The sequence below is a fragment of the Poecilia mexicana genome, unplaced genomic scaffold (genome assembly GCF_051168715.1).
Source record: "Poecilia mexicana isolate PSO_F unplaced genomic scaffold, ASM5116871v1 scaffold_6, whole genome shotgun sequence".
Classification (NCBI taxonomy): domain Eukaryota; kingdom Metazoa; phylum Chordata; class Actinopteri; order Cyprinodontiformes; family Poeciliidae; genus Poecilia; species Poecilia mexicana.
In genome coordinates this window covers 10,173,055-10,196,721 of record NW_028263375.1, presented here as the reverse complement: position 1 = coordinate 10,196,721, position 23,667 = coordinate 10,173,055, and the positions used below count along the sequence as shown (strand labels likewise).

The window sequence follows — 23,667 nt, the reverse complement described above, 5'->3', positions numbered from 1 at the left end:
TAACATAAAACGATTTGATCTAAATTCTAAAAAAAACTCAGTGAGCTTTTTCTTATTTTTTTCACGTGTCTCAACACCTGACAAAAAAAAGCCTTTGTTCATATTTCTTTAAACAAACAGCAACAAGCAACATTCCATAATGTAGCATATACTGTGGATCGTAATGATTAGTCATACAATACTACAGATAAAGTGATGAGTTTTGAAAGTCAGTGAAACTTGTTTTAGACTTTTTCTTGACTGCTTTGACCTGCTTAAAGAAACTGGATGAAGTCAGCCATCATCACCATCTCAGCAGAGCAGAGCGCGTCTTTTGTAAATGCATGAACTATTTCTTACTGCTTTGACACGTTTTCCCAACTCTTTCACAGAACAGTTCACACCGACGACAATACGGCAGTCCATAGCTCCACTGCTGCAGCTATGGTAACTAAACAGAAATCCCTTGTTCCTAACCATCTGATTCTACCTACATCAGTATGAATCTACTGAAGCGTTGCTTCACAAAGAGCATCGCTGGTGAAATTGTATTGTACCCTAACGTGTTCAATTTTTTTAAATTTCTTATTCTCTGATTTTATTTTGGTTTACATTTAAAGTATTTTCTGTAATATTTGCAGTGTTCCAGCTTTAAGTCAGTCACAGTGTGAAAAATATGCAATAAAAATTTGCATCGAAGCCTTTCTGATTCTGGGTCAAATCGTTATAAGGACAATTTGACAAAACCTATGAAGAAAGATAAAAAAAAATTGTACTAGCATGAAATCTATGTGGGCCACAGTGACAAGCAGATGATGTATTTGGTTCATTATGTGAGGAGTAATTGGAAGAGTTTATGCTGTTGGGTTCAAGTTGTTCTATTTGAAGGCAATATTTGTTTTTGTTTCGTATTTTAAATGTTTTGGCACGGTTAGAACTAGTCCTAACTGTGCCACAGTTGTGATATTATACCTGCTGATACAAAACATAAAAATATACATAAATACATAACCTAAAAAAAATATTTATTGCCTTATTGTTCAATTCCACTTCATAGAAGACGTTCTTGAACAATACTCAATAGCAAACACCAGTATAATAAATATATATTAAAGCAGTATTGAACTGCACTGCATCCTTCAGATGATCAAATGTCTTTTTATTTGTCTTATTTTTTGGAAAGCAGTACATTTTATTTTATTTAGTATTAATAGACATCAGGCAGGCAGATTATCATGTAAACCTGGTGAAATCTTCTAGCTCTAAAGAAACCAGAGGTCTGAGCATCACTTTCTCAGTGCCAACAGGATGTCCCCCCACACGCTCAGACCTCTGACATCAAAGTCTCCATCAGCAATCCTCCGTGCATTTAACTCATCCTCTATTTCCGTCCTCAGAGAGGGACAGGCCTCAAACAGGGCCAAATAATGCTCCGTCATTTTCTGGAAGGACACAGCAGAGCTTGTAGCAGCGTGAACCCATTCGCCTTCAGTTACCCTGTACTCCATCTCCGAGGCCCACCTCTTCAGTAACTTGCAGAACGCATCTCTAAATTTCTGGTGTCTTTTTGCCAAGTCTGCAAGAACCTTGGAAGGCAGCGCAGTGCACACGTGCTGCAGCGTGCCACGCCGACTCTGCAGCCAGTCCAGGAGAAAATCCTGAGAGGCGGTCTGTGCAGCCGAGTCTGTTGTTGTCAGCAGAGCTGCAGCGATGACTGGACACAAATGCTCCGCTGCAACCTCAAATTCCTGAAGGACGGAGCTCAGAAAGTCCTCCGCCCGGAGGGGATCGCTGCTCTGGCTCAGCGTGGACCCCAACCTCTCCATCAGCATCTCTCCCTGAACCTCAGCATCAGCACCAACAGGGGGGACGCCCAGGAGGGGACGCAGAACCGTACAGGCAGATTTGCACTGAATAATCTGGCTGCAGAGGCCTCTGACGTCTTCATAGTTGCTGCTTGTAGAATCAGCAGAGGCCTTGGTTTCAAAGAGCATCTTCATAATGGAGATTGGCAATGCAGAGTTGTTCAACAGCCAGAGGAGCAGCAGATCCTGGCAGCGACCCAGATCCAAAAACGACACTGCGTTGTATTCAGGAAGAGCTTCCTTCAAACTGTGATTGGTGAGCTGCAGCTGCTTCTCCAGGACTCCTCTGATGACGGGGTTACCGTGGAACCTGCTGTAAATATGCTCACAGTACCTGGCCCAGTGAAAAGCCCTGGTCACGGTCTGCTCGTCCCACTCATTCACCACGCCGCTGTGGGCAGCCACGGCCAGCAGCTCCACGGTACGGCCCACGTTTTTCAGCACGGCCTCCATGTGGCGCTGTCCGCATTCACAGCCCAGTCAGTGGGCTCCCGGTGTTTGGCACTGATGGGGACAAAACACGACTTAGGTATTGAACCCTAAGTGCCCCTTAACTCCAAGGCACTCGTTTCAGTTCAAGAAAGTTAGTAAGTTAGCTAAAAGTTCCCCAGAAGCAGCATTAGAAACGGTTTTTTTGCGAGAACAAAAATAAACCATGTTTTAAGTCAAGTTGCTCTAACGGCTAAAGCCCTACTATAAAATAAGAATAAGACAATAAACATCATTGTTTTGCTGTTATCAACTTACTCGTCTTTACTTTCCAATACCCGGGTCTTCCGTTTGTATTTGTGTGGCGTTTACTTGTGCGCATGCGTGCTGGACTCCTAACTTTTAGCCCTTCAAAATAAAAGACACTCGTGTTCGACAAAATAAGATTCGTATCAGGAGTGATAGCGCTGTCTTTGAACTCAGAATCAGACTCATCATCAAAATAATAATAAAAAAACAAACAAAAAAAGGAGTGAAAGAAAAAAGACTGTTTCTCTCTGTCCTTCTTTCTTAATTTCTTTCTTCCTGTCTTTCCTTCTTCTTTCTGTCTTTCTTGATTTGTAAATTTAAGCACATACCGAACATCTATCTATCTATCTATCTATCTATCTATCTATCTATCTATCTATCTATCTATCTATCTATCTATCTATCTATCTATCTATCTATCTATCTATCTATCTATCTATCTATCTATCTATCTATCTATCTATCTATCTATCTATCTATCTATCTATCTATCTATCTATCTAATAATAATAATAATGATGATGATGATGATGATGATAATAATCTGAAACTATTCACACATGAGAACAAACAAAGCCCGTTTCTACCCAAACGAACCAGACGACTTTACTTTAGTCTCACTCTTTCGCATGAAGGCAACAGGAGGAGGGAGGCTCGACCAGCTGGATTAAACTTCCCTCCCATCATCATCATCAGTAGCAGCAGGAGCAGCAGCAGCAACAAGAGCAGCGTGCTGTGAGTATTTGTGTTTGTCTGTCAGATCTCCGTGCAGTGCGCTCCGACGCAGACCTCCCTGCTTCACATTGCTTCAGTGTTTTGGAGAGCAACCTGTCCGTCGGAGAAGCATGAAAACTGGGATTCAGCTGCTCACAGGACGAGTGAGCTGAAGGGTGAGCCTTTGACTATTCAAGTCTCATGTCAGATCGATTCTTCTTTTCAATTTGTTTTTAATTATTACCAAACTTGCTGTGAACTATAAAAAAAATTCTAGCCAAAAGCTGGATGCTGGTTAAGTATTTCCTGAAGAGAAGATTTCTTTTATTTTGCTTCATTTCTCTAATGCAATGAGAGGCATCTTGAATTACTCAGATAATGACATTTTGTTACTTCAGCGGCAGCCTTTTAATTAGAGTGTTCTGTTGAATTTCAGACATAAGTCATTAGGCGTTCACCCTTGATCTTATTTCCAGACTGGCAAACTGACTCTTGTGGCTCTTTTTATTTGTGACGGTTGTAAAGACGGAGACAACTTTAAAAAAAAAAAAAAAAAGTTATTGCGATTGAATCTTTAAAATAATTTCGGAGAGTGCTAAGACACCAGAAGCAACATCAAAGTTTTCACTTGTAATTGTTGTATTTTTAATGCATTTTGTTTATTGGATGATTTGGAAAACATATAATGAAGAATAAACTGATTAATGAGGTTGGAAAAGCTAATTAGCAGCAAGAAATCATTGCATCTTAACAAAAAAGTCTATATAAACTAGACTTTTTGTTTATCTTGTGCATGTTCATATAATTCACAGGATTTTTTTTTTCATATTTTAAGCAGAAGAGTTTGTCCTGCAATGAGTTGCTGCAACAGCTGCTATAATCTGGTTTGTGCAAGCAAAGCTTATCTCCCACGGAAACTTTGCAGAATCCCCTAGTTTAGTTGAGTGATTCCACCTCTGGATAAGTTTGCTGTTGTAGAGGATGAAGAAGTGGAGGCCAGTGTGAGCTAGAAGCACAGAGACACTTTTGTGTTTTATAATTGAGGCAATACGCAGTCAGGATTCCTATCCATATGCCTTTCCTGGAGCAATCTGCAACAACCGTGACGCTTTTTAATGGCTTTGTGGAAGTCCAGAGATCCTTCCAGAATGACAAAATGTATCTGTTCATTTAAATATCTTCTGAGATGCTAAATGCAAAATTGACCTGAATCTTGCAAATTCATCAAATGAAACATGTCTTATAGCAGAGTGGTGTTTTTTGGGCCAGAGGTCAAACAAGCCAACTAACAGTGTGGTGAGAGGCAGGAAGTATGTCGAACAGTGTTCCATTGAGAATCATGTGTTCTTATATTCTGGTCATAAATATCACAGTACTTTACAAAACATGGAGTCTTTGCTCTAAAAAGTTTCATTTTTTATTCTCCCTTTATCGTGAAATTTTCAAATTTCAACCACAAACTTCAACGCACTTTTAAGTGAGTGACCAACACAGGGTAGGTGTTAAAGGACTAATGTCCCAGAGAGAGATAAACTCCTCCATCTTCGCATTGATTGCTGCAACAGTATCTTCACAGATCTGCCTAAAAAGTCAATCACAGCTGCAGCTGATCCAGGATGCTGCTGCTCACATGTAGAAGCAGCATTCAGCTTCTATGCACCATAAATCTGGCACAAACGTCCAGAAAACTGGAGAACAGCCGAAACACTGACTTCCTTTAAACCAAAACCTGCTTGTTTAGAGTTGACTTTGATTATTTTAGGTAGATCATTGATCACAATATCTGATGTGTGTTTGCTTGATGATTTCGATGATGTCATTTGAGAAAATGTAATGTTTTTAACTGGTGAATATATTATTTTTTAATGATGTGAAGTATTTTGAACGGTCTTGTTGCTGAAATGTGCGGTACAAATAAAGTTGATTTGACTTTATTTGAAAAGCATAGCTGTCAAGTGGAGGGAAAATGATGCATGTTTACTAAAATCTTTCACAAATAAAAACCTGAAAAAGGTTTGTTACAGAACATTATGGAACAAACAGCATCAAGAGGAGCGAGGATCAGAGCAGACAGATCAGGAATGAAGCTGTGGAGAAATTTCAACCAGAGACTTAAAATCACATAGAGAAGAAGTATTAAATCCATCATTTGAAAATGGAAAGCGTTTTCCACATCCTACCAAGAAATGGCCGTCCTCTTAACTGATTGCAAGGAGAGTATTAATTATGAGCATAATTTTCTCACCAGAGATCTCCAGAGAGAAAATTTGTTGACAGGGCAACTATTCATTGTACACCTCACAAAATCTATCCGTTAGCGAAAAGTTTTTCCTTTAGAATTCCAGCGTTTCCTTCATGCCTTCTAGACGAGACCAACATTTTACTGCTTTTGCCTGCTTTCGAAGCCCAATGTTGTCTTGGAAACGCTATCTGCCCCATGAAACATGGCGGTGGCAGCATCATGCTGTGAAGAGTCTTTTTATCGACAAGGACAGGGAATCATCAGAGGCAGAAAAACTGGGATGAAGGTTTGGTTTCCAGCTGGACGCCGAGTCTGAACACAAAGTTGGAGTTAAACTGACCAAAGGAAAGTCTTATGATCATTTCACAATTCTTCAGAAAAATCTAGGAAAAGTTTTTCAGCATGAATATTTCTCATGATAGAACATTAAAGATTAAAAATCTGACTAAAATAATGCATATTTACATCCAGCACCCATGCAGGAACCTGCATGAAGTTGCTCCGGTGACCTGGCTGCGTCAGCCGTCCACGCATCTCACATGGGAATGTCGCACCTGCGTGTAACTGCTGAGCCCCAGCGATCGGTTTGTGTACGCTGCTAGAAGCTGTCATCCTTGTTGAGATGAGATGACCTTGCTCAGACTCCGAGGTTTTTGATGGTTGTTTTTGTCACAGCAGTGTGATTTTTGCTGCTGCGTGCTGACAAGGAACCTTGAAATGTTTCGCAGCTTTTTGTCATGTTTTTCTCTCTCTCTCTGCAGTCAGCAGAAATCCTCTGCCGTCCTGAACAATTTGTTTATGGGATTTATGTTTCCTTGTATGAAAGACGTGGGGTTTTTTTTGTTGTAATTTGGATCATATGCTTCTATTCTAGTGTGGATGGAAACCTTTGAAATTCGTCCGCTTGTTTTCATGATAAAAATAAAGCCTTTATTCCAACTTCCTTTAACTAAATCAGTAGAGTAAGAAAAAACAAAGGGCAGCTGAAAGCCTTGTGGTGCAGGTATTAATAGAGTGTGAGGTTCTCTCCTGTCTGTCTGCATCACAGTGTTGTTCAGTTTACTTCAGAGAGACAATCACAGCCTGAACTTTGTGGTTTCTTCTTCTGCTTACATCTGGGGGCTATTTGCTTCCTTAAAGGAGACAGCTGACAGAAAACTGAATGATTTCCCTGCAAAAGCTCACACAGTAAACTGGGTACTAGAAACAGATGTGAGAAATGTCTTGTTTATCAGTGACATCACGGTTAGACGGAATGAAGTCCTTTTTTTAAATATCAGCTTTATTACTGATGTCAAAAGCTATTGATCCATGCAAACTCTGCTGCGGCGCTGACTATTGGATTGAGACAGACGGTGTAATAGACTCCATTACTGGTGGCAGGGAATACTCAAAGAGCTCTTTGTTTAATAAAACTGCTATTGTATGAGTCGAGCCCGTATGAAAGTGTCCGTTGTCCGATGAAGGAGGGAGGAGGAATGTTGCTGTCTAACGCATTCAGGTCGCTGTAATCCCTGCTGGGATTCAACCTGGAGGATAAAAGGAGTCAGAATGGATTTGTTCCTTCACTCCTTTTAGGAAAGTTGGCCTCATTAGCACTATATTTCTCAAATCAATTAACACCATCAATTAATAACTGTGGTTGTAAGAATAAGAACAAGGAAACTGTTTGGTATAATCTAATCGAAGGGATTCTGATGAGATTAAGTAGCTGTGCAAACAGCCAATATTTGATGCTTCATGCAGAACAAATGTAGAGAAAAAAAATCAACTTTCCTCGTCTCTTCTCAAAATCAGAAAGACAAAAGAACATGCCTTTGAAGTAAGGCATGTTCAGTAACAAGAACCTTGTACAGTAACAAGAACCAACCGACTCAGAGACAGTTTTTATCCTACAGCAATAACAAAACTAAATGCAATCATAAACAACCATTAATCATCATGAATGATGTGTGTGAGAATGTGGCTATTCTTATTTATTAGTTTTTGTTTATTTTTTCATCACTTACTTGTTAAGTATTTCTTACAGTATTGTAAAGTGTGAGACAAGTTTTTTCTTAAGCATATGCACTGACTGACGGCACTTTTTAAATTTCGTTGTTCTTGTGACAATGACAATAAAGATTTATCTATCTATCTATCTATCTAAGGTGGATGTGTCCTGATTTTTTTTTTTTACTTTTGTTTCTCCCTGAAATTTGTTCTTATCTGCTGAGAGTGAAACTTAAAAAGTTTAAAACTGCTGAAACTGGGTCAAACAGGGCCATGCGAGGACCAAGGTTTACAAAGTCTTACAAAGACTGAGGAGGATGTTAGAAAAGGAACATGTTAAATAGAGAAAAATCTTTGTGTTTCTTTAACAAAATATGTGACTACATGGTCTATACAGTAATGATTTGGAACTTTTTCAGTTTCAAACCTGCAAAATATACCAAACCAAATCCTCAACCAAATCCTCAACAGGAAAATAATTGCTTTTATCTGTTTCTATCATTTTTGGCTCTTTTAAAATGGCAAAAATGTAGCATCCTGTTACTTCGTTTGCTATCTGAATAGGCTCTGAAGACCTCACATTTATCCTTACATTTATAAATGGTTCAGTCACTATAAGACTAGGAATGCTTAGGCTGGGATTGTTGCACCTTTCTATTCTTTTGGATTATACTCCTGCAACAGATGATGCATTTATTGTATGCGCCTTTGCACATCTCACCAGAGCTTCCCATAAGTCTGGAGGATGCCGTGCAGATTCAGTAAAAATCACAAAGACGTTTAATAGGCCAAACTGGAACTCAAATTTCATTTAACACTTAGAAATAATTTCTCCTACAGCTATTTTTGGTTCAGTTTTGACTTATTGCCTTGATGTAACTTTTAACTGAATCATCTTTGGTCCTCACCGTGTGCTCCAGGCCATCAGCAGGCGACCATGTGCAGCTCGGTGAGCCCAAAGCAGCTCTGCGGTCCGGGCCTGACAGACATGCAGCAGTACCAGCAGTGGCTCTCCAGTCGACATGAAGCCAGCCTGCTGCCCATGAAGGAAGACCTCGCCCTGTGGCTCAGCAACATTCTTGGTAAAACAATATTAATACTCAGATTAATCTAAAAATAGGCTGGTGAAAATCCTACCTGTATATGTAAAGCGCATAGCTTCATTTGGAGCATCGTTTCGCATCAAGGTGATGTGGATCCAGTCAGAATTATTATTTTAATAATGTCTGCTTATCTTCACACTTTAACGATTTGGATAATTATGAGTTTATTTGGACACAAACTGTTATTCTCTCTCCACATATTTTGCCGTTTTGCTAATTCATTTGAAACACTGACCTCTGAATGCGACCATGCTGCAAAAAGAAAAAAACTCTGTAAGGCTCCTTGTTTCGTCTTTAACATAATTTAAGTGGTAGTGCTGATGTAAACACTTCTACAGGAAGCTGGGATCAATCTAATTCTCATTACTAACCCATTTTCAAGTCAACAAACTGTGACCCTGAGTCAGTGTTCGATACATTACCTTAAAAGAATAATGGACATCATTAGCTTTTCTTAAATAATGCAGAGCCACTGGTAAAGAATAAGCGGTATGGAGGTTTTTTGTGCTGCTGTTTAGTTTTTAATCACTGGAATTAGAAGTGAATACATGCAGCTCCCCAATCTAATCTGAATGAGATTAAATTAGGGAGCATAACCCAATGCAGTTTTGTATTTTATGTCTCTGAGTTTTAAAAACAGTAAAATTATAGTTCAGTTAGCTTTTAGGCTTTACTTGTAGGTCTGATGCTGGTTTCCAGTTCCAGTTAACAGAAATAAAGCTGAGATTCCAACATGGCGACGTCCAAGTAGCCGTTGATCATAGGACTTCTTATAAACATTGTTTTAAGACTTACTTTCCACATGAATTGGTCCAGTTTAGAGTTGCAGTCACCACATGTAGCATTGATTTTAGTGTGTCTTGTAAAATAAAGATATTTTCAATTCACTGTTGTTGATGAAAGGAGCGGCCATTATGGATCTAAAATCCAACTTCATGGTGTGTTCCAGTTGATTTTACCAACTCAAAGTTGGAAATTACGAGTTTCGATTACAAATCCAACGTGTCTTAAGTCACATCCGGTTTTTACTGAATCCAATCCGCCGCGAGGATCTTACAAAGCCTGATAAAAACAAAAAAAAACAGTGGTGCATGCATAGTTTTTTGACTGAACTTTAAATATTATGTCTGTGGAGGGAATTCAAGTGACTGTAGGTTGAAATGGATCTGTAAATCACTGTATTCTGTTTTTATTTATATTTTTATTTATTCTAGCTTCATTGGTATTGGGTTGTAAAAATGTGTCAACTTCACTTCAAATCAGCAGCTTGTCGGCTGAAACTTGGACGTGCTTCGGCAGGACATTTCTAACTAAAAACACATCAGAGCTGATTTCAGTCTCAACCCTAAAGAAGTCATGTGCTTAAAAGTTGAATACATGCCAGGAAACCAATAATTTGATCTCTATTGATCAATTCTGATTAAATCAGCCAGGGTTGTAAGAGGTGCTTAATAAGGACTAGATAATATGGGATTGAGTTGAAACTTATTGAGGGATGTTATATTAGTGGAGGCGTATGTTAATATTTTAGCCTGTGTTTAATATCAGATATGACAATTTATTGTAAGATTGTTTGGTGTTTAATTATCTCATCCTGTAAAACGAACAGTTTAAACGCATCTTTAAAATCCTCTACATTAATATGACATTTGTTCCCATGAGTGGATGTAAACTTCTAACCGGATCTGTAGATAATATTCAGAGATACTGAAGCCATGTTTGTCTATGTGTAGCTATGTTTAATAACTGGGTGTTTCTCCAGGGGACGTCCTCTGAAGTTATTTCTTACTTTTACTGCAAGCAGGATGAGTTCCTGTAACGGACTCCGGCTTATGGGAAGCTACGAGGGAATAATCTTTCCTGTCATCTCTGGCCCTCTGTTTGCTCTGGAACCGGCTGAACCAGAGACCTGGATCTGCAAACCCTGCAGACATCTTGGTTTTTAAAGCAAATGTGCTTTCGCAGAATTCATTGAGCTACTTTTTTTTTTTTCAAAATTGTTTGCAGTTTCAGGTTGAGAGAGTTTTGGACAAACCTAAGGGACGATTTATTTACTTGGGTTGAAATATTTGTATCAGGGCTCTGTGGCTGTATGTGTTGCTCACACAGTAAGGGGTCGAGGGTCGAGCATAAGACGGCAACTTGCAGAAAATTTCTCAAGATTTCAATAGCTCGTTTCTTTTTTTTTTTTTGGGCTCAGCTGCAACATTTGGAACTCATTAAACATGGAACCCCGAACCCCTCCTCTTATAAGAAACAGAAATGGGATTAAAAAAGAAATCTCTCCAGTTTCTTTCCACAGACAAATCCCCCACCCCCTGCCACTACCTCCTATTTCACGATGACCTAACCGCAAAAGTATGGTCCTCTGGAAGTCAGTCAAGTGGACGCCACATGTTGATCACCAATATGTATGTGCAACTCTGCAGCATAATGAGGCTTTACTTTGGGTAAACGGAGTCTTCCTCTGTGCCACTTGACTACCAGGAAATTCTTCATAATCTATATTTTACACTCTGGCCTCCTGAGCGGTTTTACAAACCTACAGTGAGGCTTGATCATTAAAGCAGTTCTGCAGAGTTGAAAGCATTACATCAGGCTTAGGAATGAACAGGAGATTGAATTTTATTTCTTTTATTCACGTATATTTTAAATGAGCGCACTTTTGATGGATTTATGACGTTGGACTGTCTGCCTGTCTTTATGTGTCCCCTGCTCAGGTCTGGAAATCACCGCTGAGAGCTTCATGGATCGGTTAGACAATGGCTTCCTGTTGTGCCAGCTGGCTGAGACGCTGCAGGAGAAGTTCAGGCAGAGTAATGGAGACCTGCATGAGCCTGGCAACAGCAAGGTAGAGAGAAACCGGAGGATCGCAGTGCGATGGCGTGAGACAGATTACGGTGAAAATACTCATTTGGAAGTTAAATTGTGGCTGAAAGTGTTCCCAGACTTACTTTCGTTGTGAATGATTTTGCAGAGCAGGGCTCCAGAGTGAAAAAAATTAACAAATAAGTGTTCACTGATTTGATCAGATGGAACAAAGGTCACTTCGGTCTTGAGTCTTTTAGCAGCTCCTCTAAAACTGTCGATTAATATTTTATAAGAGTTATGCAGCTACAGTTAGTTCTCAAAGGTCGTTTCTGCAATTTGAAAAACAACGAAATTCATTACAGGCAGCATCTCTGAACTCTTACTCTGACGGTGAAACTGAAATAAGCATTACTGGGCATTAAGACTGAAAAACTTCAATCAAAGACTAACTTCTCCTGCAGATCTGTTCTTTAGTTTTTCACATTAGGTCCTGTTGCAACCACAGGTATGTGCTTTAGTGTGATTTTATTTTAACTACCTCAAATAAGAGCAAAAACGTGAATTGGAAAGAAAATGATCATGGTTTTAACTTTTTTTTCTTTTTACAAATAAATGTCTTAGAAGTGTGGCGTGCATGTATTCCTACCTCTTTACTCTGTTACCCCCCTAAAAATTCCAATTTATACGGCAACCAATTGCTGTCTAAATTTTCCCAATTACAAAAATATTCATTTGAGTTAAAGTTTACATCTTAAAACAAGCCTTTTTTTCTCTCTCTTTTCATCAACGATAACACAATAGTACTTTGGTTCAACTTTAACCTGTTTTTTAAAAGTGCTATTTAAATAAATTTGACATTGACTTTGACACTGAGGGAAGCTACAGAGAAACACAGCTCAAGTAGAAGAAATTGACAACCAGGTAGCGATCAGTCATTTACAAAACAAATCTAGCCTTTTGTGACAAACTGGCAACATCATGCTGTGGGGATGCATTCGAACTCGAACAAGGAAACAACCGTAAATGTAGTAAGAGAATTATTTAGATCAATGTAGAGTGTTGGAATGGTCCTGTCAAAGCCCAGACTGTTGAGATTATGTGGCAAGACAGAATCTCAAAATAGCTTCAGCTATTTTGCAAAAAAATCAGCAGAAATCTCAGTTTTTTAGATGTGGGGAGCTAGTAGCTACCTACCCCAAAATACTCACAGCTGTAATTTGTAGCAAAAGCTGGTTTGACTGAATACAAATGGCCGCCACACTTTCTTTCAGGCTTAGGGGAAAAAAAAGAAAAGAAAATCATACGTCCAAATTAGGCACCGTTTTGTGTTGATCTGTTGCATAAAATCATAATTAAATACATTCAGATTTATGATTGTATGACAGTAAAATGTAAAAAAAGAAGAAGCTCAAGAACTGAAAAAGTTTGGCTAGGTGCTGCAATTCAGTGAGATCAGCGTGACCGATGAATACAAACTTTGCCAAGAGCTCCACGATTTAAAAAAATATACAGAAAGTGAAGGTGGGGGATGGGATTTTGCTGTCTCCAATAGGGTGAAATGAAGGGGGGAAAAAAATAAGCTGTAGGGGTTTGTTAACTAGCGGGGCCCCACAGACCCTGGGAGAATTGAAAGAACTACGGTGAAGGTTTTGAAGTGAGGGTTTCATGAACCTTAGAAGGAGATATCTGTAAATTAGTCCAACTATTTTCTGCCAACCTCAATGTCATCAGAGTAATTTCAGTTTCTCTTATGACAGCATATGTTTTTATGAAGTAAATTATTTTTTTTTTACTCAAACATAAGTAAAATACAGATATAAAATCCTGATTTTAATATATTTACAATAGATTTACTTAATTCTGTCAGTTCAGAGGCAAATGAAGGCAAAGGATCTTTTGTGGCGCCTTCTGTGAGAGTTGTTGATGTTTGCAGTGGGGCATTGCCGCTCTGATGACGAAGGGTCTCCTGATCTCAGTGTGAGCGCAGCAGCAGCAGCAGCACAGATGTGAGGAAATACTTGAGGTCAACGACCGTGGGACAGCAGAGACGCTACTGAACATAAAGGAGCACATTGATTGTTGAGAGCAGAAGAAAAACAGCAGAGCCGTCTCAGGTTTTCAGATCGTTTGCAATGAACATATGTTGCTCTTTATCCACAATTAAAAGACACGTCAGCGTAAATGTCAGAATCTAACAACAGAACAGCGTGCTTTCCACATTTCTTGCTCCATAAAGTTTTGTTTAATGCCACTTGAAGCTTTCCAAGTCACCTAAAGAGCTGCAGTTTTTACCCTCAGGTGGGTCTAAGTGAACACCAGTAGAAGTCAAGTCTTATCTGCTCATGTGACCTGACTGAGCAGCAGGAACACATAAATTAGATGTTGTAGATACAAAAAAAAAAAAAAAATTCTTCATTTTCATGCTAAATTCCAATGCAAAAACATAATACAGACATGATCAGTTCAGATTAGTCCTATGTGTGATTGAAAGCAGGACAAATGCAACATAAAGCTTTGAAAACTGTGTGAAATCTGCAGACTCCATGAAGTTTGAGGCTTCACTTTTGAGATGGTTCAGAAAAAGGCCAATGAAGACTGGTTTAACTCTGTAATACTAAACAGCTGGTGAGACCTCTCACTGCTAATTAGTCTAATTGCCAACAGATTAGTTACATGATGAGCCAGAAAAAATAAACAAACCAAAGTGGTTGAGGCTTCTACAAATGGAAAAATGAGGGAAGAATGTTAAAGCAGCTCAGTATTTAGCTTCCTTGCCTGTGTGTTCCTAAATAAAAGCAGCATCGACCCAGTTAAGCTGATTCAAGCTCACAAAACTGAAACTGAATTCATTCAAACTTCAAGTCCACTAAAGGTTTTAAACTAAGGTCAAACTCAAAATGTGAACCTGGACTTTTGTTTTTGTAAGGTTTCGGGTTTTGATATTTTGTTCAGTAAATAGTTTAATTTTAAAACCAACCACTTCCTCTCTTTGCATTTGGTTCTTGCTCTACTGTAACGTTAGCTGAAGTTCTCGAAACATATCTTGTCCCTGTGGCCAAACAGCTCAATCTTCTTCTTGCCAGTTCATAAAACTTTCCTCTAAAACAAAGTTGGCTTGTTCAGCTAGGCAGATTCAATTTTCTGTCAGTACTGAGGTTGTTGGTTTTGGAGCAGTGCTTTTTCTTGGTTAGCATCCTCTCATTCTTTGCTAGCGTAAAACTTGTTTCAGTTCGGTCAGTTTGAAGATGTTTTACATGAGATGGACTCAGTTGAGTGTCGCAACAGAACAATGGGCAGCAGGCTGGCAACAGGACAATGATCCCAAATGTAAAACAAAACTGCTTTTTGAATGGAACAACTCTGGAAAAAAAGCTTTAGCTTTAGAGAATGTGGACTTTGTGTAAAAATGTTATCCCAGACCTAACCAGTTTGCATGAACTTGTGGCCTGTAGATGACCACAAAATATGTGGTTGAGAACATTTTAAAACATATCAATAAACATGCTTGTTTTTATTTGAGCCTGCTTGTAGCGATTCTTAACTAGTGCAGCTACTTCTTGATTTTATTTACATTTTTTATTAGATGCACTAACTGTTGGGATACCTCGTTAAAAACTTAAAATAATATTCTTCTTCTTACCACAACTGCACATCCCTGTGGTTTTGAAACATGATGCTGGTGATAAAATAGACCTGTTGCCCCATTATCGCTCATCCACTTATTAATGTGTTAGCACATAAAATGTGCTGAACGTAGACTTTAAATTTGTTAAATCTGTTATAGAAAAGACTATATTTGTTAAATAGGAAACACATTTTGAAGATAAGTGGAGCATTTATTCATCTGGGGAAGAAAGCTGCACAGATCTCAAGGTGAGAAAACTGCAGATAGTTCTGCAAATGTTTTGATTAGGCCGAGTTTTAATCACTCAGTAACTGGCCGCTGCATGTTGAGCAAGACAGATAAGATATATAATAATAACACAAGTATGAGTCAACATATGCACTAAATGTGAACAGATGTATAAAAATTTGCCTTAAACCACCCATGCTCTATTCAAGTATATATTTTATTTTTATTCTTTATGTTCCCCTTTGTTCAGAAATACTGTTTTATGAAGCTCTTTACCTTATGTGCAATCAAACACACAAAGGTGCCAATAATAACATAACAAGCCACAGCAGAAATACATTTCATTTTGACTGGCATATTAAATGCCATTGGCAGACGTTTTTTCCACAGCTATGTTCAGTAATAGAGGAACATAAATGAGTGAAAAAAAAAGGTTTAAAAGAAAGCCTGGAATGAAATGAAAAATACCCACAAAAGCTTGCATATTTCCTGCATGAGCTCACTGCACCTTTCTCGAAGCGCAGACACACATATCCTTCATAAAACCGCAGCAAGGCGCATAAATCTCTGTGAACGGACCGCGTGGGGGCTGAAACCCATAAGTATGTCATTTGATCCTAAATCACGGAGGGTCTGGTAAAGTAGCTCCAGTTTTCGGAGCCTTCATCTCCCATATTGATCCGCAAAGAAAAGGCTCCCAGATACCAGGATGAAACCGGAGCAGATGGAGGAGACACTGCTGTCTACTTCATCTCAATCAAAACACTGGACTGGGCCACACGTTGGCAAAATACACCTCAATCTCTTTTTGGGCCTCAATCAACTACAAATAGATCCGTGAAAATAATGTTTAAATATCTTGGAGCTTTGGGTTTGCAGTGAGACGGTCCTGGGCTCCGGTCCCAGTCTGGGGTCTGACTGCATGGAGTTTGCATGTTCTCCCTCTGCATGTGGCTCTTGTCCCAATCGTGTTTTTTTTTTTTTTACTTCAATCATTCTGCTGGGATAATAACGTCTTTAAAAACTGAATTGCTTCACTATGATCTGAATTTTTGATCTGAACATTTTGAATTCTGGTTTACATGTTTCATAGGTCAGTGGCGTATCTCCATTTATAAGGAATCCACATGGTCATTTTGTCATTCAAAGAGGTTTTACGGTTTGGCAGACAAATCGTTGACAACACAATGACAGAAATTTGGTTTTAACTACCTGTATGACCATTTTCATACAATGTGCAACTAAAAAAGTCATTTTTTATTACACTTTGAAAGCATTTCCATAAAATCAACAGAATATACAAGGATGGGGAAGGATACATAAAAGGATCACAATAAGACAAAAAACTGTGGTCACATCGATATCTCAGGAAGTGCAAGGAAAAAAAAATCTCATCTTAAATCATTTAGAGAATTACTATTTTAATCCTTTACTTGTGTGTTTTTTCTTATTTGTGCTTTCAGAAGAAAATCCCCAATCGGAGGATCCCGTGCCGGCAGAGCGCTCCCTCCGGTTCTTTCTTTGCTCGCGACAACACAGCTAACTTCCTGGCCTGGTGCCGAGAGGTCGGAGTGGGTGAAACATGTCTCTTTGAGTCTGAGGGCCTAGGTGAGTTGAACTGGGTTTTCCCCATTTGTATCAGACCGCCACCAAATCCGAATGTTGGACAATCTGGCTGTGCTAACAAAGATCCCAACTCTGGCACTGCCAGGACCCCGGACTCAGGTTTCTGGCTCCTTTCAGAGCATTGATTGTGCAGGTACAATAGTAAGCAGAATGGACTGTCTACCTCACAATCCTCACTTTCACTGTGGAGGGAGTAACTCTGCATGATGAGAAGAATGTCTGACTTAAAACACAGAAATTCAACAAATAGACATGAATGTGTGAGTAAGTGAAAAAGTAGGCCAAAGCTGTCTGAGTTTTTCTCCAGCTTTAAATATTTTTCTCTTTGTTGTCTCAAGCCTTTTTCCCTCGCATGTTATTTTACTCCAAATAAATGTCCTCCAGATAAGGTGCAGAATGTTACAGGGTCATTTACATTTTTTCTTTTTTCATTTTGATCCTGAAGGTTTATCATTGTCAAGTATGCAGATAATTTAATTTCTAGAGGTCAGGCGGCATACCGAGTAAGAGGTTAACACTGAATTACAATCCCCTTCTAGCCTTGCAGACATGCAACTGTGATTAAAATCTGTCGAAATATGTCCAGAAACCGTGGCTGATGGATTTCTTTCTCTTTCTGTCCTTCTTTCTTTGGATAAACTTATGAGTTCAGCAGTAGAGGTGTCGACACCCAGGTTTGCTCTCATACAGTGGATCTCCTTTCTGCATCGCATGGTTGGATGTGTGACATCTATCGTGTCTTTTTGTCTGCGCACTTCCTGCTTGGTTTGCCATTGGTGGAGGTTAAATCGAACATCTCAAACTTAGGCAGATTCACTCACTTTCATGTAATTTGTAGGGAAGAGAATGAAGGAGTTGAGTGACTTTTGAATGCATGGAGTCCATCAGCTTGTTTTTATGTTATTCACCATCACCAAGCCACTCATCTTCACTCATTGCCTTGTTTTTTTTTTTTTTTTTTGGATGTGTTATTGTGTCTCATTATAAAACTGAGTGCTAAGCTTTGCTCTCTTCCTGTAGTTCTGCATAAGCAGCCGCGAGAGGTGTGCCTCTGTCTACTAGAGTTGGGTCGGATAGCGTCACGGTTTGTTCCAGTTGTGCTGCGTTTTCATTTTTTTGTCGCTTTTAGGCCCTCGATATGATTCATCCGATTGTTTTATTTTTTCACATTTAGCTACAATGTGGAGCCTCCAGGCCTTATAAAACTGGAGAAAGAGATTGAACAAGAAGAAAGGGCACCTCTACCTCCCCCATCACCCGTATCCCCGGCTCCGCCTCCCCTTTCATCCCCTTCTTCATCCCCCTCCCCGTCTTCTTCACCGATACCGACTTCAACTCCAACTACGACCAAAGTCACTTCGTCCAAGAAGGGCGCAGGCAAGCTCCTGGATGATGCTGTAAGTCACAAACGGGTCACTTTTGCATTTCAAATCAGAGCAGAAAAATGTGCAAAAGTGTTTTATGTGTTACAGGTGAGACACATCGCTAACGATCCGCCCTGCAGGTGCACAAATAAGTTCTGTGTGGAAAGACATTCGCAGGGTCGATACCGCGTTGGAGAGAAGATGCTCTTTATACGGGTGAGTTTAGCAAATGCCTGACTGAAACGAATCAAGTTTAAATGTCACCAGAATAAAAAACGTATTCCATAAATCAGGGGTCTTTGAATCCTGGCCTCTAACACTAGAGTCCTGTAACTTCAACCCACCTGAATCGAATGACGAGGTCATTAGCAGGACTCTGCACAGTGAGGAGGTAATTCAGTCATTTGATTTAGGTGCGTTAGAACCTGGGACACATCTGAAAGTCTCAGGAAATTAGCCTTCAAGGCCTGGATTTGAGGACCTTTGTTATAAATATTGCACTGTATACTGTAAAATTTCTGAAAATGTAGTATTTACTAGAATTGTGTGTTTTTCTTTTGATTACTCGCTTGACAAAATTAACAGTGGATCTTCTATCTCCATAAATCCTTTCTATAAACAACTTCAGTGTTTAGTTTTTTTACTGGACCCGGTTGTCTCCAAATGTCAGTCATCCAGCTGGAGATTAAAATATCTGAAGCTCGTTTTATTTTATTCATTTATTTTGAACATGGTAGAAGTATAAAATCACACACACACGAGCAAGGAATGCAAAAGACACATTTTTGTACAATAATCTTAACATGTCGGACAGAGTTGTTCCAACTGGTTAACGAACAAGACCAGAAAAAACTGGTGAATTAAGCTTAAAAACCAAGAACACAAACATTTAAATTAACCTCTGTTATACTCAGAAAGTACAACAAATCAAATACAACATTAGGAATCTAAAATAAAGGAGAAATTATTCACTTGGCACTACATTTGAAGGTTGACGTAGGTGTTAATGCAGTTTACATGTTTTTTCTCGACTCATTCCCACCGAGTTGAAACTTATCTGCCACAGAGTAAACATCTTCTGCCTTTCACTGCAGAAACAGAATATTTCTGTCCTGTCGGCCTGATAAATTGCTCCTACCTGGTGTTATACCAGCTCAGCAGCATTTCTGAATATACCGCACAAGAACGGTGCTCTAATGTGCTCCAGGTGGTTGTGCTCATTACAACACAACGGTTTCTCACGCAGCGGCGCAGCCTGAGGCCTGACCATCAGATGCGTCCAACTGTCATTTCTGGCTTGGTTCGTCATATGTTGGGATTTTCCTGAAGTTCCAAAATCTTTTCTCAATATTGTGCGCTGAAAATGCTTTTGATTAGATATAAAGTGTGTGTGTGTGTGTGTTTCAAATGGTTCAAACATCAGCAAACTCTTTTTATCTGGATAAATTTGATCCTCCTTTTTCTCTGAGCCAACCATCGTTGTAAGCTCTTAATCAGAGATAATGCCACGCTCTTGCAGTGTGGAAAAATAAACATCCACCTATAACCACATATTCTAATTGCCAGGCTGTTACTTTAATCGTTAAAAACAAAAAAAACAAAAAAAACTTCTATTTGATCTGAGGAACACAATTAGCTGTGAGCACAGTAAATGTTTCTCAGCTGTCCATGAGCAGAGGGATGCCTGGTATTTGAGGAGGATAAATTGAGGCTAACCGATCTGAGAACGAGAATCTGTCCTCCTGGGATTCTGGTTACTTGGCAACCCACATCCAGGATTCACACATCCAACTATGTGATTCATGCCAGTGGTATGTTTGAGATCTGCAGGCGTGCAAACGAGAGTTTACTCTTGGATGTCCTCTGCTGCCGGCCCAATAAACTGCAGCACAGTTAAAATCTAGACCTGCCACCCAATCATCGCTAATTTTCTGCAAGGTTTTGGTGAAATAATCTGCAGTGGGGACAATCGGAGCATAATTGCTAAGATGAAAGAATTCCAACCACAATAACATGGCGTAAATGTAAATGCCTCTAAAACCCATTGGTTTAGTCTCCAATGTGTTGCTAAGCAACCAAGGACAAATAACAAGAGGCAAAAAGTGTTGATCCAGATCAATCTGGTACGCAGCATACACTCTCCAAAGTCAGGTCTACTTTTTATCTCTGCGGCTGGCAGCACAAATGAGCTGAAAAGGCTTGAAATCATCTGTTTTTCCAAACAAAATCCCGAACAATAACTAGAGATCTCGTAACAGAGAGAGAGCAGGCGTTTTTATAATGCCAAGTAAAACGAGCATTAAACGACTGTCGCTCTGTCTCTCAGCCAGCTCTCTTTATGGTGAGGATGCTTTAATTAACATTCCTCACATGGTCTCCCTGCTAGCAGCTGCTACAGTAAGGCCAGTCAGCGTCTGTAAGCAGCTGGGGTACGGCAAGCCGTTTGTGTAAACATTCCAGCCGTCATTTGTGGCCGTTATGCCAACTTAGAGTCTGTTTTGTCCACCTGAGTAAAGCTGCCTTCAGATTAAACGAAATCGACGTGGAGAAACAAATGACCTCTGTGAAAATTAGCAAATATTTCCATAGGTCATCAAAGGTCAACAAGCCAAGTCAAATGAAATATGGTGTCCATCAGCTTTGCTACGTTTGTGGAGCGAAATGTTTTGTTTGTATCACTATAATTTTAAAGTACGGCTTTTAATAACATTTTAATAAATGTTTCCAGAGGTCATCAAAGGTCAACGAACCAGTCCACGTTTACAAAATCAAATGAAATTTTTGCCAGTCTTACGTTTTTGCTGGTTTGTGTAGCAAAAATCTTCATAATTTTTAAGATTTTAAAAATCAAACAAAACTGGTGTAAATGAATCGTTCCACGTTTGTGCTGGTTTGTGCGGCTAAAACGTGTTTGACACCAATTCTGTTTAATATGAAGAAGGTTTTGGGGGAGGGAGGTCACGTCACTCAGGTCTTTTGTCCATCTAGTAGAGTCAGAAGTCCTAGGAAAAATGCATATTAGTCAACCTCTGGCGCTCAACATGCTCACGTGATGACTGACCTTCCCCACTGTAGGAATAAATGAGCTGCTTGTTGTTTGAGCGCGAGACGGTGGAGAAACCTCAGAGTGTTTCTGGACGGTGCTGTCCCCGGGCCTCCGCCGTCCTCTGGGTTCCTGATGAAGGACTGGTCTCAGGCAGGAGTCATGTCCCAGAGCAGAATGATTGAAACCTCGCTGCTTCACACAGATCCATTAAGTGCACTGTAACAAAGCCCCGGGCCCAGTGCAGCTGATTGGAAGTGCTGCCCCACTGCTGCCCCCTAGATTGATTCTTGTAAGAGGCTTATAAATGTTGTATGTTCTGCTGCTGGAGGGCAAGAAGCCTCATATCTGACCACACCGAAGTGACAAGGTCCTTGGTAGTCTATCCTTTTTTTTTTTTTTTAATCAAACTGTATGTTTTAGTCAATCTTTAAAGACTAAGAAAGCATTATGATTTTTTTTATGTACCCTCCTTCAGTAAACAAGCTTGTTTCTGCTGAGGTGTAATGAAGTGCTAATGAGGTAAAGTGGCAGGAAGCCTTTGCTCCGTAGCAGACGTATTTTATGAGCACAGTCTCTTGGGAATGCGAGCGTTTGATCATCTAATACAGCGGCGTGTTTTATTTCTTCTTTTTACTATAATGGGTGACGTTGCCATGGCAGCGAACCTTGGGAATGCGCCCTGATGTGACAGGTGTCACATCCTAAGGAAAAATTGCTGCAAAAGATAAAAGAAGTCACTTTATAGACTTGTGAGGCAAACATAGCACAGATTTAGAGAGTTTGAGTGGAGAAACCAGCTGGATATTTAACAGCCGTACTGACCGTGCTTTCAAATCTGGGGCTGCAATGTGACAAAATGTAAATGTTCTATGGCTATTATTTAATTTCCCAGTTACTGTAGACTTTCTCCTACAAAGAAGTCTTTTGTATTTTTCAAGACATTTATTACAGAGGTTTTCATCAAGATTGCAGGTAAACCTGTTAAACAAATGTTTGTTTCCGAATGACTTCTTAAACCAGCTTCGCCCCGATTCGATTTCCTTTTGCAGATGCTGCACAACAAGCATGTGATGGTGCGGGTCGGCGGAGGCTGGGAGACGTTCGAGAGCTACCTGCTGAAACACGACCCCTGCCGCATGCTGCAGATTTCCAGAGTGGAGGGAAAGATATCCCCCATCAGCACCAAGTCCCCCAACATCAAAGACCTCGCCCCGGACAGCTACCTGGTGGTGGCGGCCCACTACCGCAGCAAGAAGTGAAGGCCCACCGCAGAGTGGTTCTGGTCTGGACATGGTGTATGCGTGACTTTTTTAAGACCGCTCTAATAACGGGGCTTTGCTATGCAAAAACGTGGAGGAAACGGAGAGAGCCGACTTGTAAAATAATGATTTGTTGTTTGAGGGGGTAGGAGGAGGAAAAAATAGAAATCTTGAGTAGTATAGTTTTCAATTTAATTTTGTGCTTTATCTTATTTTCTTTAGCTTAGGAAATTCTCATACTTTAATTTTGTTGATAATTAGTGTAGTGGGTGAAACAGGAGCTTAGCAGGGAAGTTGTAGATGTTTGTGACATTTGGTTTTAATCGTTAGTTATACTTGAAGCTTTTCAGTGAGTATTCAGAGGCACCCTATCTAAATCTGATAGTCGACATGCAGAAGTTCATCCTTTTCATGTAAACTGGAGATGGATTCATCAGCACCTTTGTGAAACTAACATTTTGTCATGTAATGCCGTTGTAACACAGTAGGTAGAAGATATTCCACAAGGATCAATATTTTGATGTTTCAAACTAATTTTAACAAATATATCAGAATAACAAAACTTTGTACTATCCAAAGCTTTAGATTGTGTCTTTGCATAACATAAAACATTTCTCTAAAATCCAACACTTACAAGTATTTCTTTTAATGGATTTCTGATTAGATTAAATGTAAGCAGTGCTTGCACTACATGCAACATTCCCACTTTGAATTGATTTACTGGCTAGGTTGTGGCATAATCTTTATTTAAACAATACAATCTCACGCAGAACTGAACCAGAGGGTTTTTGACTTGAGAAGCTACTTATGTTTTTCTTTTTGTGTAGAGTTACTGACCTCTAGAGGTAGAACAGAGATCAACATGAAAACAATCTGACTTTTGGTTTGGAGTCTTACAATAACAGACAATACCTGTATGAAAGCTGAGCTCATTGATATGTGATTTTTTATGGATTATTATGTTGGTTTTGAACTAAGAATGATGATTAAAAACCATCAAGTTTCTTAGAAGTGAAAATCCAATTTTTTTAACTGTAAATAAAGTCTCATTGTTTGTGACAACCTCTCCTCTTGT

At 39.5% G+C, this 23,667-nt stretch overlaps 2 protein-coding genes across 2 annotated transcripts; one reads left to right on the top strand and one right to left on the bottom strand.

Annotated features, from left to right (window-relative positions):
- Positions 1 to 1,117: 1,117 nt before the first annotated feature.
- On the bottom strand, positions 1,118 to 2,876 carry fancf (FA complementation group F). Its single transcript, XM_015012178.2, has 2 exons — positions 2,592 to 2,876; positions 1,118 to 2,348 (listed from the first exon to the last, which is right to left on the bottom strand). Exon 2 carries the CDS (start codon positions 2,295 to 2,297, stop codon positions 1,266 to 1,268), a length of 1,032 nt encoding a protein of 343 aa, XP_014867664.1. The 5' UTR covers positions 2,298 to 2,348; positions 2,592 to 2,876; the 3' UTR covers positions 1,118 to 1,265.
- A 371-nt stretch (positions 2,877 to 3,247) lies between these two features.
- On the top strand, positions 3,248 to 23,654 carry gas2a (growth arrest-specific 2a). Its single transcript, XM_088006222.1, has 8 exons — positions 3,248 to 3,472; positions 8,451 to 8,612; positions 11,354 to 11,484; positions 16,761 to 16,905; positions 17,944 to 18,007; positions 18,098 to 18,320; positions 18,396 to 18,503; positions 22,383 to 23,654. Exons 2-8 carry the CDS (start codon positions 8,468 to 8,470, stop codon positions 22,590 to 22,592), a joined length of 1,026 nt encoding a protein of 341 aa, XP_087862348.1. The 5' UTR covers positions 3,248 to 3,472; positions 8,451 to 8,467; the 3' UTR covers positions 22,593 to 23,654.
- Positions 23,655 to 23,667: the final 13 nt, after the last annotated feature.